Source organism: Apteryx mantelli, chromosome 3 (assembly GCF_036417845.1).
Source record: "Apteryx mantelli isolate bAptMan1 chromosome 3, bAptMan1.hap1, whole genome shotgun sequence".
Lineage (NCBI taxonomy): Eukaryota > Metazoa > Chordata > Aves > Apterygiformes > Apterygidae > Apteryx > Apteryx mantelli.
Genome location: NC_089980.1, coordinates 100,994,582 through 101,009,275, shown reverse-complemented (window position 1 = coordinate 101,009,275; position 14,694 = coordinate 100,994,582). Strand labels below are relative to the sequence as shown.

Genomic DNA, 14,694 nt, shown 5'->3' with positions numbered 1-14,694 from the left:
CTTTGAAACTGTTCTACCCCCCACGCTAAGGCTCCTAACAGCATTAAGTGAAATCTTGCCCCAGGCCAGTCTTTTTTTCTCTTTTATTTTTCCAGCTATTGAATTTGTCTTTGTTCTTCTGCAACTCTGAACTGTGACTTGGCAACATGAGATTGGCAAGGTGAAGGCATTTTTCATACTGATATTAGATGCCAGACAAAATACCAATTGACTGGAGAGTCAGCTGTCATAGGTTATATAAAAGGTACCTCTGCCTTATGTAGAAGCAATAGATGATTATCTTTTTAATACTTTTTGAGTTTCAGCTGAAAATACACTAAAGAACAAATTAATGCATCCCAGCCTTTCTTTTGGACCTCATCTGGTCCTGTTCATTGGCTTGCAGCAGCTGCTTAAAGATATATGGGTTTGCAGTTTGTCTAAGCATGCTGGAAAGGAAATATTGAATGGAAGGAATAAATAAAATACTGAAGGTGCGAAAAAGTGAGCAAGCTACTTTTCTGTGACTGTATAATAATAGTTTTACCAATAGCCTCAAAAATGCTGAAGTGTTATGCAGTTCCTATTCATAGTGGACTCCCTAATAGAATATATAAAAGTACCAAGCTGTGCCCCTGTACTTTGCAAAGACTGTGTTGACTTTTTCACAGTAAAATTATTATTAAATCTGAAACTGCTTGCCATTCAAGAAAGCACTCTGACCCTAGCTTAAATGAACCTATGACCTCCAGCGTGATCAGTTCCCAGTTATGCTAATAACCATCATCAGTGAATTTATATTGGAAGCAATAATATTTCCAGCACTGAAAGCTTTAGTGGTTTTTTTTAGTATGACCTAAAGATGATTTAACCATGTTAACAACTGCATTCTGGCCATTTTCCATGGCACCACATTAATTTTAAAATGTCATGTTTATTTACTTGATACCAGAGTGCTGAAGTTCACAATATTTTAACCTAGGTGTAAAAGAAATAACTTTTGTCAGCCCTAGATCTAATTTCATGTCATAAATTGCATTCCCAGCTACTCTTCAAGCAGGAAAGCCTTAACCAAAAGAGCACCTTTGTTTGTTACGCTGTCTACAACACCTCCTTTGGAGGCACAGTCAAGCTAGCAGTTGTTACTATATCAACTATTCCAGAGTCTGCTGTGTTTAAGTGATGTGCCTTTTTTATTTCAGCATCACATGACAACAATATTTTAATTCTGTCTTTCAAAAAAGTATGTAGCTTGTACATTCAAATTTCTTCCATTGACAGGAACCTGTTCCTGTAACAAGTTTCCAGGAACCTTTCTTCCACTTGCAGGAAGCTGGTCCTTTCTTTTACCTTCAGGGTATGAACAGAAAAGGGAGACAGGCAATGATATAGCCTTGACCTGTGCTGTAGACGGTGAGTATCCAGAGACCTGCCTTGTCCCAAATGTGAGTCAGAGCAGTCTCAGTTATTTTTTGCTTTACTCAATCCCCATGAAAGAAATTGCAGGTATACCTGGTTCACCCTACAACTAGTATGACTCTTAATGTGTTCCATGCCAGTACCCCATTTCCAATGGAGGTCATCTGCACTGAGAGAGGGGAAGAGCCTCAGAAAGCCACCCTTTTCACTCTCTTTAGGGCAGCTTAACACTGTCAGAATGACACCAGGAGGCCCTAACAGAACTAAGAAACAACCCAACAATGATCTGTAGGACTCTGCAGGATCTATGTTGTGCAAGTGTGTTCCTAAGAGTTTATTCAACAACATCAAGCATTCGGTATGGTACTGAAATGCATTATTCATCACAAGTACATCAGAAAACTATAATTAAAGAGTGCTTGGCATTAGGGTATCTGTTGAATTTTAAGAGTAGGAAAAACTGAATTTATTAATATATTCAGCTGACCATAGAATTTCATGACTACAATTGGTCAAAAAAATATTCAAATACTTTTTCTCTTCTTTTGTTAGATACATTATAGGAAAAAAAACAGATCAAAAATACATTCAAAAAAGATCAATTTTTTTATTTTTCTTTACATTTGGTAATCAAAAATTACAAATTTACAAATTTTAGAAAATTATCCCCACTGTCCCATTTTTCTCTCCCCCAATTTGTCCAAAGAATGGAACAATTAATTAGGTCTAGTGTCTTTTTCTTTTTCTTTTCCTTTTTTTTTTTTTTTTGACTCCTAGTATCATTCCAGTGAAAGAAATGAAATCTTACAGAGTTGGACACTGAAAAATGAAACATTTTTAAGTTTATTTATTTTAACATTCAAAATATTAAGGATGCATAATTTTGTTTTGAAATTTCTGCTTAAAAGATAAACTTATCTCATCAAAGGAGAATCTTTTGATGGGGAAAGCTGAAATTTTTCACTTGAAAGATAACTCTGCTCATAGTACTGAGGTTTTTCCAGCTCTGGCTTGGGAAGTCCCATAGCCACAAATCAGTGGAGGCTGGAAAAAATATTGGGGAGTTCATGTTCACAAGGAACTCACTCTTTCTTTGGTATTCTGTGTTGGCCACCATAAGAGACAGAATGCTGTAGTAGATGAACTTTCGCTCTGATTCTGTAACAAGACTTCGGCGCTTTTTCTAGTTTATATTCAGGAATAATAAACCAAACAGGCAGACCTCAAACAATTTAGGACATCAAGCTCATAATTAGAATTCATAATGTAAAATGCATTAATGCTCATAAAGGATACTAAAATAATTCAGTAAGCCTAGTATCATTAACTCTCAATGGCTAGCTGGTGACAACACACATCATGCTTCATTATTGTATTAAACCTTTAATACAATCATATTTTTTAAACATGCAACGCAGGATGGAGAAAGCTGAGTTATTTTGATCCTGATATTAATTTTATTAGAGTGTCAAAATAGACTCTTCCTCTACATGTAATTGCTGAGGACCTTGTGATTTTGTCCAGAACATCGCAGCAAAGGAGAAAGGAAAAATATGCATTTCTTTCAAAACATTCAATTTCTGCATTAACTCCTAGTATTTTTGCTTCTCCATCTCTCACTTGTAACAATGGTCTTAGGACAGAGATCTTCTGAGGGATACAAAAGCTAGACCTGGGTAAGAAGATTCTTGAATTGAAGCAATAGTGAGAAATTGCACAAAACCCCTGAAGTGTTGGCAACCATGAACTAAGGGAAAGCAATTCTCAAGGCCACAAGAAACAGTCAAGGAAAGTCAAAGATTTGCCTTTCACACATACAGATTTACATACACCTACCTGCCACTGTGGTCTTTGAGACTCTTTTTTCCAACATGACAGAAACATAGGTATGAGGGAGTTGCACCTTCACTAGTTTAGTCAACTGAATATAGCACAGAGACTTGCTATGAATTCTAAAGCACGTTCTTTAATTAGGTAAGGTAAAATCCCAATAACCCAGTGTACTAAGGAGGCAGTTCTATAGTGCAGGCAAGCTTATTTTTTATATCAAGCATGAGTTTTTCTTTTATGCATTTTATCTTACCATCTCTACACACCTTGAATTACTGTAATCAATTCCCCTCTTCACTCAGTCTTACAGTCTGCTTTCAGACAGCTATGATATTCTCTGTAGTCCTTTGCTTGGCCAAGCCATACCTTTTTAAAGTTAATTTAGCCTTTCCTCATAAGTCAATAGTACATCTGGTCTCTTAATCACTTTTACTGCTCTTCTCTTTCTTTCTTCTTTCTTTATTGTCATATTTCTCATTGTAGGATGCCAGAATGAAATGCAGTATTTCAGGTGCAGCCGCTAAAGAGAAGGGAAAGTATCATCTCCTTGCTTTGTCATCAGTGTGTCCTGCTCCCACAAAAACACAGTGAACAAAATCACTCTGCCTTCCTTGTTCCTCCTGTCCCCTTCCAATTTCTAAATACACATTCCTTTCAAAACACATGGGATATAGTAACCCAGAAAGATGCAAAGACTTGAGATAAAGCAGAAGAGGGCTGAGAAGGCAAAGCAAAAGAGGATGAGTTCAGTAGATGAAGAACATGTAAAACTAAATGTGGCACAGTGGCTGAAAATAGGTAACAATTGGTCAATGATCAAATAGGAAAAGGAGTAGAGAACTGATTCACCAGGCTTTTTAATCTTGTGCATGCAGTCATACCTGTAACTAAGTGGAAGTAAATCCTAACAAGGCAGAGAGGTTGTCTTTTACATCTGCTTTGTAAGAATGTAAACAGCTACACAGTGTGTAAGACAGCAGAGAATCAAACCCCGTATGTTCTCAAATCTGTTCAGTCTTTTGTATGCCATTTTTCAAAATGGGGAAGTCATCAAAATCAGCTCTTCCCTACAAAAATTTAGTTTCAACAGATGAGCATGTTTTCATGAAAGAGACTTTACATGGAAATACTCCCAACTTCTAGCCCTCTACATCTAGAGATCCTGAAGCCTTGTGTTCTGAAGCCAATGATTTTCACCTGCTGGGGAAGCAGGGCAAACTGGGAAACCCCCTTGGCATGCAGAAAGGCTGTGAAACCTTGGAGCAGCACAGCTTGAGGAGTGTGGAGTGAGTGGGACTATCACTTGAAGTGTGAGGAACACATTGGCCCAGATTCTTTGCAGATCTGTGTTTCTGTTTTTCAGAGCTAGGAAGGAAGGCTGGTTTAGCTTTCCCTTTCTACCCCCACACTGCAGCTAGGTGACTGCCTTAATTTATGCTACTTTCTGAAAGTCCCCAAGAAATCATTAGCTGATATGAGCTGGAACATGGCACTTCAATCCAACCATGTGCCTTCCTCACATACTATAACTAAGATAAAGTTGCAAGTTGGCCCAAGAAATAGGATTTTGAGTTCAGAGTTCAGAGAGTGAATGTATGCAGCAAGGCAGGGCATTATGACACAGAGGAGCACTAATTCAACAGACAGTCTGGTCTACTGACTTCCCCCCAGTGTTACAATCAGACTTCCAGATTGTTGCTCCTTGAAAGGTTATCCCAAGCAGACATGAACAATATACAAACTTGTCAGCTGAAGCCTGCTCACATAAATAGCCCTGCAGTTAGAATGACAGAAAAAAGAAGTAGTAAGAAGACAGTGAAAAGCACTAAACTCACAAGGCTCATTTTCCACAAGGAAGAATTTTACTGGGTGTGTAATGATTTACTCTTATCTAAGCAGAATTTATGTGGAACTTAGTCTAGGTCATGGAAATCTTAAATTGTTAAAGTTAAAATAATGAAAAAAATTACCATTTTACATCCATATAGCAATCTATCAAAGGTAGCTTGAAGGTAAAAGACATGCAAAGTACTCTGAGCAAGGAAAGAATAAAGCAGGGTTGAAAATTTAGTTTGACCTATTTAAGCATGTTAAATTCTCAGTTACATTCCGATGAACTTATAAGTGGTTATTCAACTTGGCTCCTGTTGTAGATCATCTGCTTGTCAGAACATGTAGAGCTGGATTACACTGGATAGAGGAACGCACACACATTGGCAGCATCTGGAATATAGCAAGTTCTCTTACCAAGTCTTTTTTCCTAGTATATACTTGACCCCAGCTCTGCTAGCCAGCTTCACTGACTGGAGGTCACCATAATTTTCTTCTCATTGGAGTAACAGATTTTAATAATAAGCTCATAACAAATGTAGAGGTGGACTGTTTGGAAACAGAGCAGGTGAACAAGTAGAGTCTATCTTTACAGTTTTACTTATTGTCCACGTTGCTTCAGGTGGGGACACGTTGCCTCCTATCGTCCCTTCAATCTCCACCTAAGACATGCAGGAGTCCCCAAAATTCATATTAGCACATTATTACAGATAAATTGTTTTTAAGACAGAATGAGTTACTTTTAGTTAAGATCTGTTAGTACCAGGAAAGTTTAATCTACATTGATAAAGTTGACATTCTTTGAATTAGACTGATTTTTGATATTTCAGCATAAAAATGGAAAGCATATAATAAAATGCAAACATGGTCTTATCCCGCATAGTGATTAATGGCTATATGATTTCCCCATGGGTGCCTAGATCAATTGCAGGACTTACCCTGCATTTATCATATAGACAATGAAATCCAGAACAGGTCAGCAGATCATTTGGGCAGGCTGTTGTTATATCGGGAATGAAGTGCTGCAAGTCAAAAAAAAAAGATTTGAATTTATTTAAAAATCAATAACTATCAGATAAATTTAAGTGCACCTAAAAAAAAGAAAAAAGAAACATAAATGTTTATGTGTGTGAGCATGTGAATACTGAATGGAATGTTCACATAATAGCTCAGGGTAGCAGTTGGTTGCTTATGTACTTTCTTGCACAGCTCTACGAATGCTGATGATGTTTCTTCAAACGGAGCCAAATTCCAACTGAAACAGAAGGTGTCGTCCTGCGGGCCCACAGGATCACTCCACGCAAGGGAGCAGATGGAACTTGCAGCTTGTACTCCCATTTTTGTGGGAACATATTTTTGGTAAAGGAGAATTCTGGTCTCTGTGCTATTGCTCACTTGGTGTATATTCTTTAGCACATCATAAATACCTTTTTAAGGGGTAGGCTGCTTCTTATGAAGCGCTGAGTACCATCAGGCAATATTGAGACAACTGACAAACATTTCAGAGAAGATACAAATTTCCCCATCAGTTTTTTTAAAAAAAAAAAGATTACTTTAGTTATCACATGGAGTCCTTGTCCAAGCTCTTCAAACTCCTTAGCCATCAGCAGGAGTCAGGCCACCCAGAATCTCATAAAAAGCATCCAGCACCATCTAGCAACTGGCCAAGGGATTCTGTGAAGATTATACAGGATGAGTTTCATCTCTATTAAGTTTAACTGACTTAAATTTCAGTGTCTAAAAAAATCTGCCAGGCTTTCCTAAAGACAATGGAGTAACATGAGCATCTATAAATGCCATTTTATTCCTTGCTAAGGTGAGAGCCTAAAAGGGGTGTAGTAACTTCAAAAATGTCAAATGCTAAGTACAGTTATAAAAGGTTCTCCCTGTGATTCTCTGTATTCCTTTAAGTAGGTATCCTATGTTTACCTTTGGAGAGCTGAAATACAGAACTACCTGTTTTCAAAAGCAACCAATTCCCATCACTGTCACATAAGCAAGCTTTCATCTTCTGGAGAAAGAAGGTCAGAAGTTCCTTTCAGAATTTCAGATGACCAGCATGTCATCCAGCCATAACCTGGGGCTGCAGAATGGAGTGGTAGGTTCCTTTGAGACATCAAAGCATTACCTCACACCCCCTTTCTCAGTCAACATATAAGAGTATCAGCCACTGGAACAATCCCCTTAAGGCAAATCCTCCTCCAGTTTGAACCCTTCAGCCAAGATCGTGTCTTTCTAAATATTATATTTTAACTCGGTCAAAAGTTTGGGGCTGATGCAAAAACTATGAGATGAGATTTTATGGACCGTGCAATGCAAATTCACAAACTAATCAATTATAATAGCCAAAACCAGACTTCTTTTTCCAAGTACAGATTACAAACACTTCCAGGAAATCCACTCTGTGTTCACCAGAAAGTACTGTTTCCTTTTTGGGGTACCCATCACTGAAAACCTGTTTTATTTAAACAGGAAGAGAACAGAGCAGATTACCAAGTGCTTTTCTTCTTGCAAGCATAAGTGGTCTAAGCAGGTGCTATTTAGTACTGCCTAATGGGAAAGTATTTGTTATGCTGAAGCACACATAAGCACCTGTCATGGAGCACTTCACAAATGCAGCACAAAGAGATGTTCCCTGCCCAAAGATCTCACCATCTGTATAAGGCAAGAGGCACAGATGCATTAGACAATCATGGAATGTCAAGAGCCAGTAAGACCATTTGGGTCCACACGGACGAGTATATCAGTGCAATTGCTCTTAATTCTATTATTCCATTAAAATTGACATTGTGTCTAAACATTTTATCAAAATACAATTACGTACATACTCACTAAGTATTCTTTCCTATGATTTACCTCAGATTTTTTCTTAATTTTTTCAGTTACCTACTTTAAAAAGGTGATCTCTCTTCAGAAATTCTTACTGGTGACTGAATCTCTAGACTGTTGTCTAGTAGACCAACTTTATTTTTCCTTTAACTTTTTCAAAGAATTCTAATAGATCAGGAAAACATGACTTCCCTTACATAATGCAGGCTGCCTTTACCTATCTACTTACCTAACCATTGTGCTAGTCTGTATTTAATAGCAGAGTCATTTGGATCTGGAACTCGTATATGCCTTAACGAATCCAAAAACTCCTAACATGGAGTGTCACTGTTCTTGTAACTCAGCATCAAGGCAGTAACTTCCCAAACTTCTGAAAAACTTTGTGATTCCAAGACTTCATTTGCATCACTATTACTTCTGCCATTCCATATTTCATTTTCTCTACAACCTTCACATAAACAGCATCCTGGGCTATCCACTAGGCAGCCTATGCCTGCCACCCTGACTCCAGCTTATTGGTGCTCCACACCGTATGTAATGGCACTGTCAGGACAGGCAAGGGCAATGCTGCAGATCTGAGGTTTTACCTGTTGGTTCCCCAGATTCTGGGACCCATTTTCTCAAGACTCCATACCGGATTCATCAGCCAATTCTCCCCAGAGCTCTGGATGCCTGCAGGACTTCTGCTGACTTTACCAAAGAAACAAAGCATACAAACCTTAAAGCATTAAGGTCCACACACAGAATTTCTGTGTATTTGGGGAAGTCTGAAATGAGACAAAAACAGAAGAAAGATGAAGAGCCCACCTAAGAAATCTAGTTGATCAGGAAAGCAGAAAGAAGGTAACTGTGGAATTTCATGATTTTTTTTTTAAGCAGTCATGAGAAGGGTAAGGAAAGCCCAAAGGAGTCACTAATCCAAAGTGACCAGTGCTCAGATTCACGTTGCGGAAAAAGTGCTTATTTGAAGGTACTGGTCTGGGTTGATTAGGTGTTATTTAACGATCATGATCACTTCAAAGTTCCCAGGGGCCCAGTACGGCTGATAAGACAGCTCCTCCTTTCGGCACTTCCACAGATTTCCCCTCCCAGAAGTAACCAAAGCAAATTACTCTGCAAAGCAGCATGTGTACCCCCGAGCTTTTCAGCCATGCCCCAGTGATTCTGGCACAGGCACAGCAACAGCAGCTAGTAAATATTTTGCATACAGACAGATATTTCGGCTCTCCCTGATGAAGTAAGTCTGCCTCTCAGGGTTGAGCTGTCAATCTGCTGCTCTGGGTTTTTATCACAGGTCCGCTAAAGACCCTAGCAATTTCTCGGTTCAGCTTCGGAGCTCGTTCGGTTTGGTGGTCGTTTTTCCACCCCCCACGAACCGGCTCCTCCGGACAGCGCTGCCTGTCCTCTCACCTGGAAATCCGGCTGGAGCGGAGGGCGCCACTTCATTTGGGTAAGATCCGTCTGTTTTTTGTTGTTGCTGTTCAGCCCGAACGACGGCGCAGGGGTCCCCGCCCGGCCCTGCTCGCCCCCGGACAGGGGCAGCGGGAGGGAACCGCCGCCGCCAGGTCGCCCCGAAATGGCCGCCCCATCCCACCTGGCCCCGGCGGCCCCTCGCCGACAGGACCGCGGGGGGCTCCGCCCCACGGCGGGGCGGGCCGGGGCTGGGCCGCCCCTCCCCCGGCGGGCGGCCGTTGGCTCCCGGCGGCGGCGGGGCAGGGCCAGGCGCGGCGCGGGGTGGGTGGCGGCGGGAGTCACTCGCGGCTCGCTCGGGCTCCGCGGCGTAGTTTGCGCCGGGCGCGGAGCGGGAGCCGCGGCGGGAGGTAAGGGCGGGCGGGGCGGCGGCGGCACCGGCACCGGCACGCACCCGGGGCGGCTCCTTGCCTCCCCTCGGCTCTGTGCAGGGCGCGCGGAGCTGCGCGGGCGCCGGGCAGGGGCAGGAGCTCGAGCTCGCTCGCTCGCTCGCTCGCTGCGGTCCGGCGCCGCCCCCTGCTGCCCTCTCTCCCTTTCCTCCCCCGTCGCAGGTCCCGCCGCGGCGAGCCCCGGAGGAAGCGGTCGCCCCGGAGAGGGGCCGCGAGGTGCGGGCGCCCCCGCCCCGGCCCGCCGCGCCGAGAGCCGCATGCGGCGGGAGGGGCAAGTGCCGCCGCGGGCCGCCCGCCCGCCGCCCCCCCGCCGCGGCGGGGAGCGGAGCGCGGCGCGGCGCGGGGCGGCGGCGCGGGGCGGCGGCGCGGGCGCCCCTGCGGAGCGGCCCCGCGGGGCGCTGTGCCTGGGGCTGCTGCTGCACGTCCTGCTGGGCTGCGGCTCGGCGCAGCCGCCCGGCCGCTGCCCGGCCGCGTGCGAGTGCTCCGAGACGGCCAAGGCGGTGAAGTGCGCGGGCGGGAACCTGACGGAGGTGCCGCCCGACCTGCCGCCCTACGTGCGCCGCCTCTCCATCACCGGCACCCGCCTGGGCCGGCTGCGGGCCGGCGCCCTGGCCGCGCCGCGCCTCGCCGAGCTCCGCGCCCTCAACCTCAGCGGCAACCACCTGCTGGCGGTGGAGGCCGGCGCCCTCGCCGCCCTGCCGGGCCTCCGGCAGCTGGACCTCAGCGGCAACCCGCTGGCGTCCCTCAGCCCGCGGGCCTTCGGCGAGGCCGGCAGCGCGCTGGAGGAGCTGGTGCTGCGCGGCGCCCTGCGCAACCACGGCGCCTTCCTCGGCCTCGCCGCGCTGCTCCAGGCCGGGGCCCTGCGCAACCTGAGCCGCCTGGAGCTGGCCGACAATGCGCTGCTGCTGCTGCCCGCCGGCACCTTCACCGCCCTGCCCGGCCTGCGGCACCTGGACCTCAGCAACAACTCCCTGGTGGGCCTGCGAAACGTGTCCTTCCGGGGCCTGGGCCACCTGCAGAGCCTCGACCTCAGCGACAACTCGCTCAGCGTCCTGAGAAATGGCACCCTGGCCCAGTTCCGCAGCCTGCCCGCCCTCCGGAGGATCGGCCTTGGCCGCAACGCCTGGGTCTGCGACTGCGCCATCGAGGACTTGGTGAACTGGCTCAAGGAGAGCAACCAGGTGGAGGGCAAGGAAGCCCTGAAGTGCTCCTACCCTGAGAAGATGCTGGGCAAAGCCTTGCTGAAGATCAACAGTTCGGACCTGAACTGCTCCGTGCCCGTAGACCTGCCCGCCCAGCTACAGACTTCGTACGTCTTCTTAGGGATAGTCTTGGCTCTCATCGGGGCCATTTTTCTCCTGGTTTTGTATTTGAACCGAAAAGGAATCAAAAAGTGGATGCACAACATCAGAGATGCGTGCAGGGATCACATGGAGGGATACCACTACAGGTACGAGATCAACGCAGACCCCAGGCTAACAAACCTCAGCTCCAATTCAGATGTCTGACAAAACGCCGTGGAAGCAGGGCGATGCACAACAGCTATGCATGAAAAGTAGACTTAAGCTTTACCCTCATGCTTGCCTCCCTCTCCCCAGAGCAATCACAGATGTGTTTGCAACACAAGGGGAGTATGCCTCCATGTGATGTGAAGTTCATACTGTTTTCTTTTACAGACGCTGAGACACTGAGCTGTTGCGCGTGGTGTGGGCTCTATATAAGAAATAAGCTGCTACTTCTCCTCCTCCTCCTTACCTTTTTTCATTGGAACTTGCTGCCAGTGCTTGTTGGAAAAGTTTTCAAAGTCTCAAAAGATAAAAGGATTCTCTCTCTCTCTCTCTCTGCTGCTCTAAAGCCACCAGAGTTTATAAAGACATACCGATACAGATATCATTCAACAAAAGCTGCCTCAACTTTTTTGGGAAAAAACATTACGTTCATCAGTACCAGTTTTGGTCTCGTATATCCTAACTGCAAAGACAACGATTCTATTTCATAGACTGCCTTCAGATTAAAAAAAAAAACAAAAAACAAACTAAGCAACTTCTCTGTTAGAAGGAAATACAATAGCATGCACAAATATGTTATAGTTTTACATGTTAGGAAACTTACAATCTCAGTAAGTCTCTTATTGTTTTGTAAAGTTATTTTTGATTGCGGTTTACGTGAAAAGAGAATTTTTTTAAATAGTATCTAAACTCAGTTTGAACTGTTCAATAAACAGTCTTATAAGAACTGTTGTATTGAAATTTGCTGCTTAATGAAATATGTATGGACATCTGAAGTGAATAGCTCTACAGTCTTTAAGTAATAGCCCTACAGTAGTAATTTGAACTTAAAAAAATTACACAAGTGTATAGCTTAGAGACATGAATGTTTATCAGTTTTGTGAAATACACTGTAAGAATTACATTAATCAGCAATGAGAATAGTTTCACTTAGCACAACTCCCCCCGTCGGCTATCTCAAAACTTCAAGAGAAATGCTGGTCAACTTTATTGAAAAAATTACAAACTAATTGAATTTACTAGTCTCCTCTACCAAACTTTTAAAAATTCAAATTTAATTGTTGAGTTCGTAATATAGAAAATTGTATTTAAATAGAATTATTTATTATAAAATACATACTTTCAGAGCTTGAATTAAATTAAATGCAGCTCAGTCCTGTAGTCAGAGAGCTTCAGACTTGTAAAGGGATACAGAATTTGGCTTATTAAATTAAGTACTTACTGTTTCATATAAAGCTCTCAGTGCTTGTGCCATTCTGTAGTAATGTACATTGAGTAATGATGTAATCTTGCATTTATCTTAAAACTACTGGCAAGTCTGTTTAAGTGTTATATATGCACTCATGCTTACTACTTGTTTGAGAATGCCTTTTTGTTTAAGTGTATGAAGCATGTAAAGAAAAACTTCAAAGGTGCATCATTTAGTATGTAATTCTGATGACATATTGAAAGGTTAGTGAGGACCTTCCAACAGCCACCAATAATTAATGCATTTTTCTCTAATGTATTTACAGATTCTTGAAGAAAAAATACATACCAATTTATATTACACTTCTGTATTTACTGTATTAGTTTATCAGTGGTGCTCTCTCTGTGAGCACTGTTACCTGAAGCTCTTAAGCACTTTATAATTTCTTGAACTATCAGCTAATTCCCTTCACTTCTAAGAGTGACAGTTTTCTCATAGGTATATTCCTTTGGTAAGAGCTCATAAGTTTAAAATAGTCATTTAAGTACCAGAATAAATAATTTAAATTATTATTAATTTGGGCATCAAGATTATTCAAATGCATTTTTCTCTGCTTATGACTTCAGACATTGTCAAAACAAGCAGCACATGTTGGTTCAGACTAGTTTTCTATTGCTTTAAATTGGCTTTATTTCATAGCAGTGCTTATTTTTAATGTATTTTTGTAAATCCACTCTTAAAAGTTTAAAAAAGTGCAATCAATATTTTGATAAATCAGTATATTTTACAATTAATGTAAGCTAAGTGATAGCTTATTTCTCCTGCTGTAATTTAAATGTATGAGCAATATCCAGACAACAGCATATGAATTTAAGTTTGTGGATTCTTGAGAAAACAAATCGTTGGCCTGAATGTTAGCTGCACATATTTTAAGAATAGTATAAGCTCCAGTATGAATAACTATTAATGAGCAACTATGCAAACTGTTCATATTTAGTATACATAAAATAGTTTCTGTACCAAGATAAAATTTGCAGTAGCTATATAGTGTGCTGTGATGTACCAGTCATTTTGTAGAATTACCAACTCACATTTATTTATACAGTGCCAAGAAAAGTAGAGCCTCATCCTTGTTAAAGATGCTTCCGTAATACAGTATGTAAAATATGTACAAGCTAAGCCATTTTTTGGACAATTGATTTGTGTTAATAGATACTTTTAAGTAAATACAGTGGGACCTATTATCCATAATGTATTATGCAACGGACATCATTTACAGAACTGTGTAAGGACAGGCAACAACATTAATCATGGTCTATCACCAATGCACTCAGTAAATTAGTATTTGTATAGTGAGCAAGTGTAACTGTTGTACTACACCCATTATTCTAAAGATTATCTTTTTTTTGTATAATAAAAGTCATTGTAATAGAATTTTATTAGAGACCTGGTGACTGCTACTTTAAAATAATTTTTGCCATTTGCTTACATGTGTATTTATTAGGGTGTGACAATTAGCATGTGTCAGTATTGTGTTAGGTAATGTTCACCTACAGTGTTTGACCAACAATGAATGCTTTGGTGTTTTGTACAATGCATTTGATCTTAAATCCCCTTCTATAAACAATGCTTGGAATTTGTCTTCCTTTCCTACTATGAAATAGTTACAGTGATACACAGAAGACATTTAAAAAGTAGCTCTAAAAGTGCTTCAGAATTTGGTAAAAAGGTATACATTTAAAATATCTTAATGTAAGACTTCTTCTGAAGCATACTTTATAACCTTATTCTGCTTTGACACCTAAAATTTCATTTGATTACTATTTCCAGAGCAGCTTAATTAGCAAGGCTGTTTTATTCATTCAGTCTTCAATAAAACGCATGCAGTACTAAATGCATCTAAAATGTGTTTTGTATACATAAAACACAAAAGTTCTGCGTGACAAGGTTGTCACTGATATTTTGTAGAAAACATCTGGATTAAAGTAGTGGGCAAACCTTCAGGGAAGGCAAAGCACCTAAGAAGCAGAAAGGATGGATCATCCAAGGGTCAACTGCTCACTTAAAATCAGTTTTAGTTGCAATAAGCTTGAAACTTTCTAAGAAGAATAGCACAAGGAATTGAAATAATTTTAATATATTTTCTTAAGCATTTCAGATAAGCGGTCATTGCCAGTTAAGAAACACAAAATTCCCTGAATCTTTCTTTACCTGAGGTAGCTGTATATTAGATTGCCAAACATTTTCTATG

General features: G+C 41.9%; 1 protein-coding gene and 1 long non-coding RNA gene across 4 annotated transcripts; one reads left to right on the top strand and one right to left on the bottom strand.

The window, feature by feature from the left end:
- Nucleotides 1-1,981: 1,981 nt before the first annotated feature.
- On the bottom strand, nucleotides 1,982-9,498 carry LOC106489750 (uncharacterized). 3 transcript variants are annotated; one of them, XR_001293458.2, is made up of 6 exons: nucleotides 9,298-9,498; nucleotides 8,475-8,654; nucleotides 7,651-7,713; nucleotides 6,612-6,732; nucleotides 5,997-6,080; nucleotides 1,982-5,720 (listed from the first exon to the last, which is right to left on the bottom strand). It is a non-coding gene; the product is annotated as an uncharacterized lncRNA (long non-coding RNA). The 3 variants fall into 3 exon arrangements; XR_001293459.2 differs by having other exon boundaries at nucleotides 8,606-8,654; XR_001293460.2 differs by lacking the exon at nucleotides 7,651-7,713.
- A 505-nt stretch (nucleotides 9,499-10,003) lies between these two features.
- On the top strand, nucleotides 10,004-13,882 carry TPBG (trophoblast glycoprotein). The gene has a single exon (XM_013948772.2). It carries the CDS (start codon nucleotides 10,004-10,006, stop codon nucleotides 11,252-11,254), a length of 1,251 nt encoding a protein of 416 aa, XP_013804226.2. The 3' UTR covers nucleotides 11,255-13,882.
- Nucleotides 13,883-14,694: the final 812 nt, after the last annotated feature.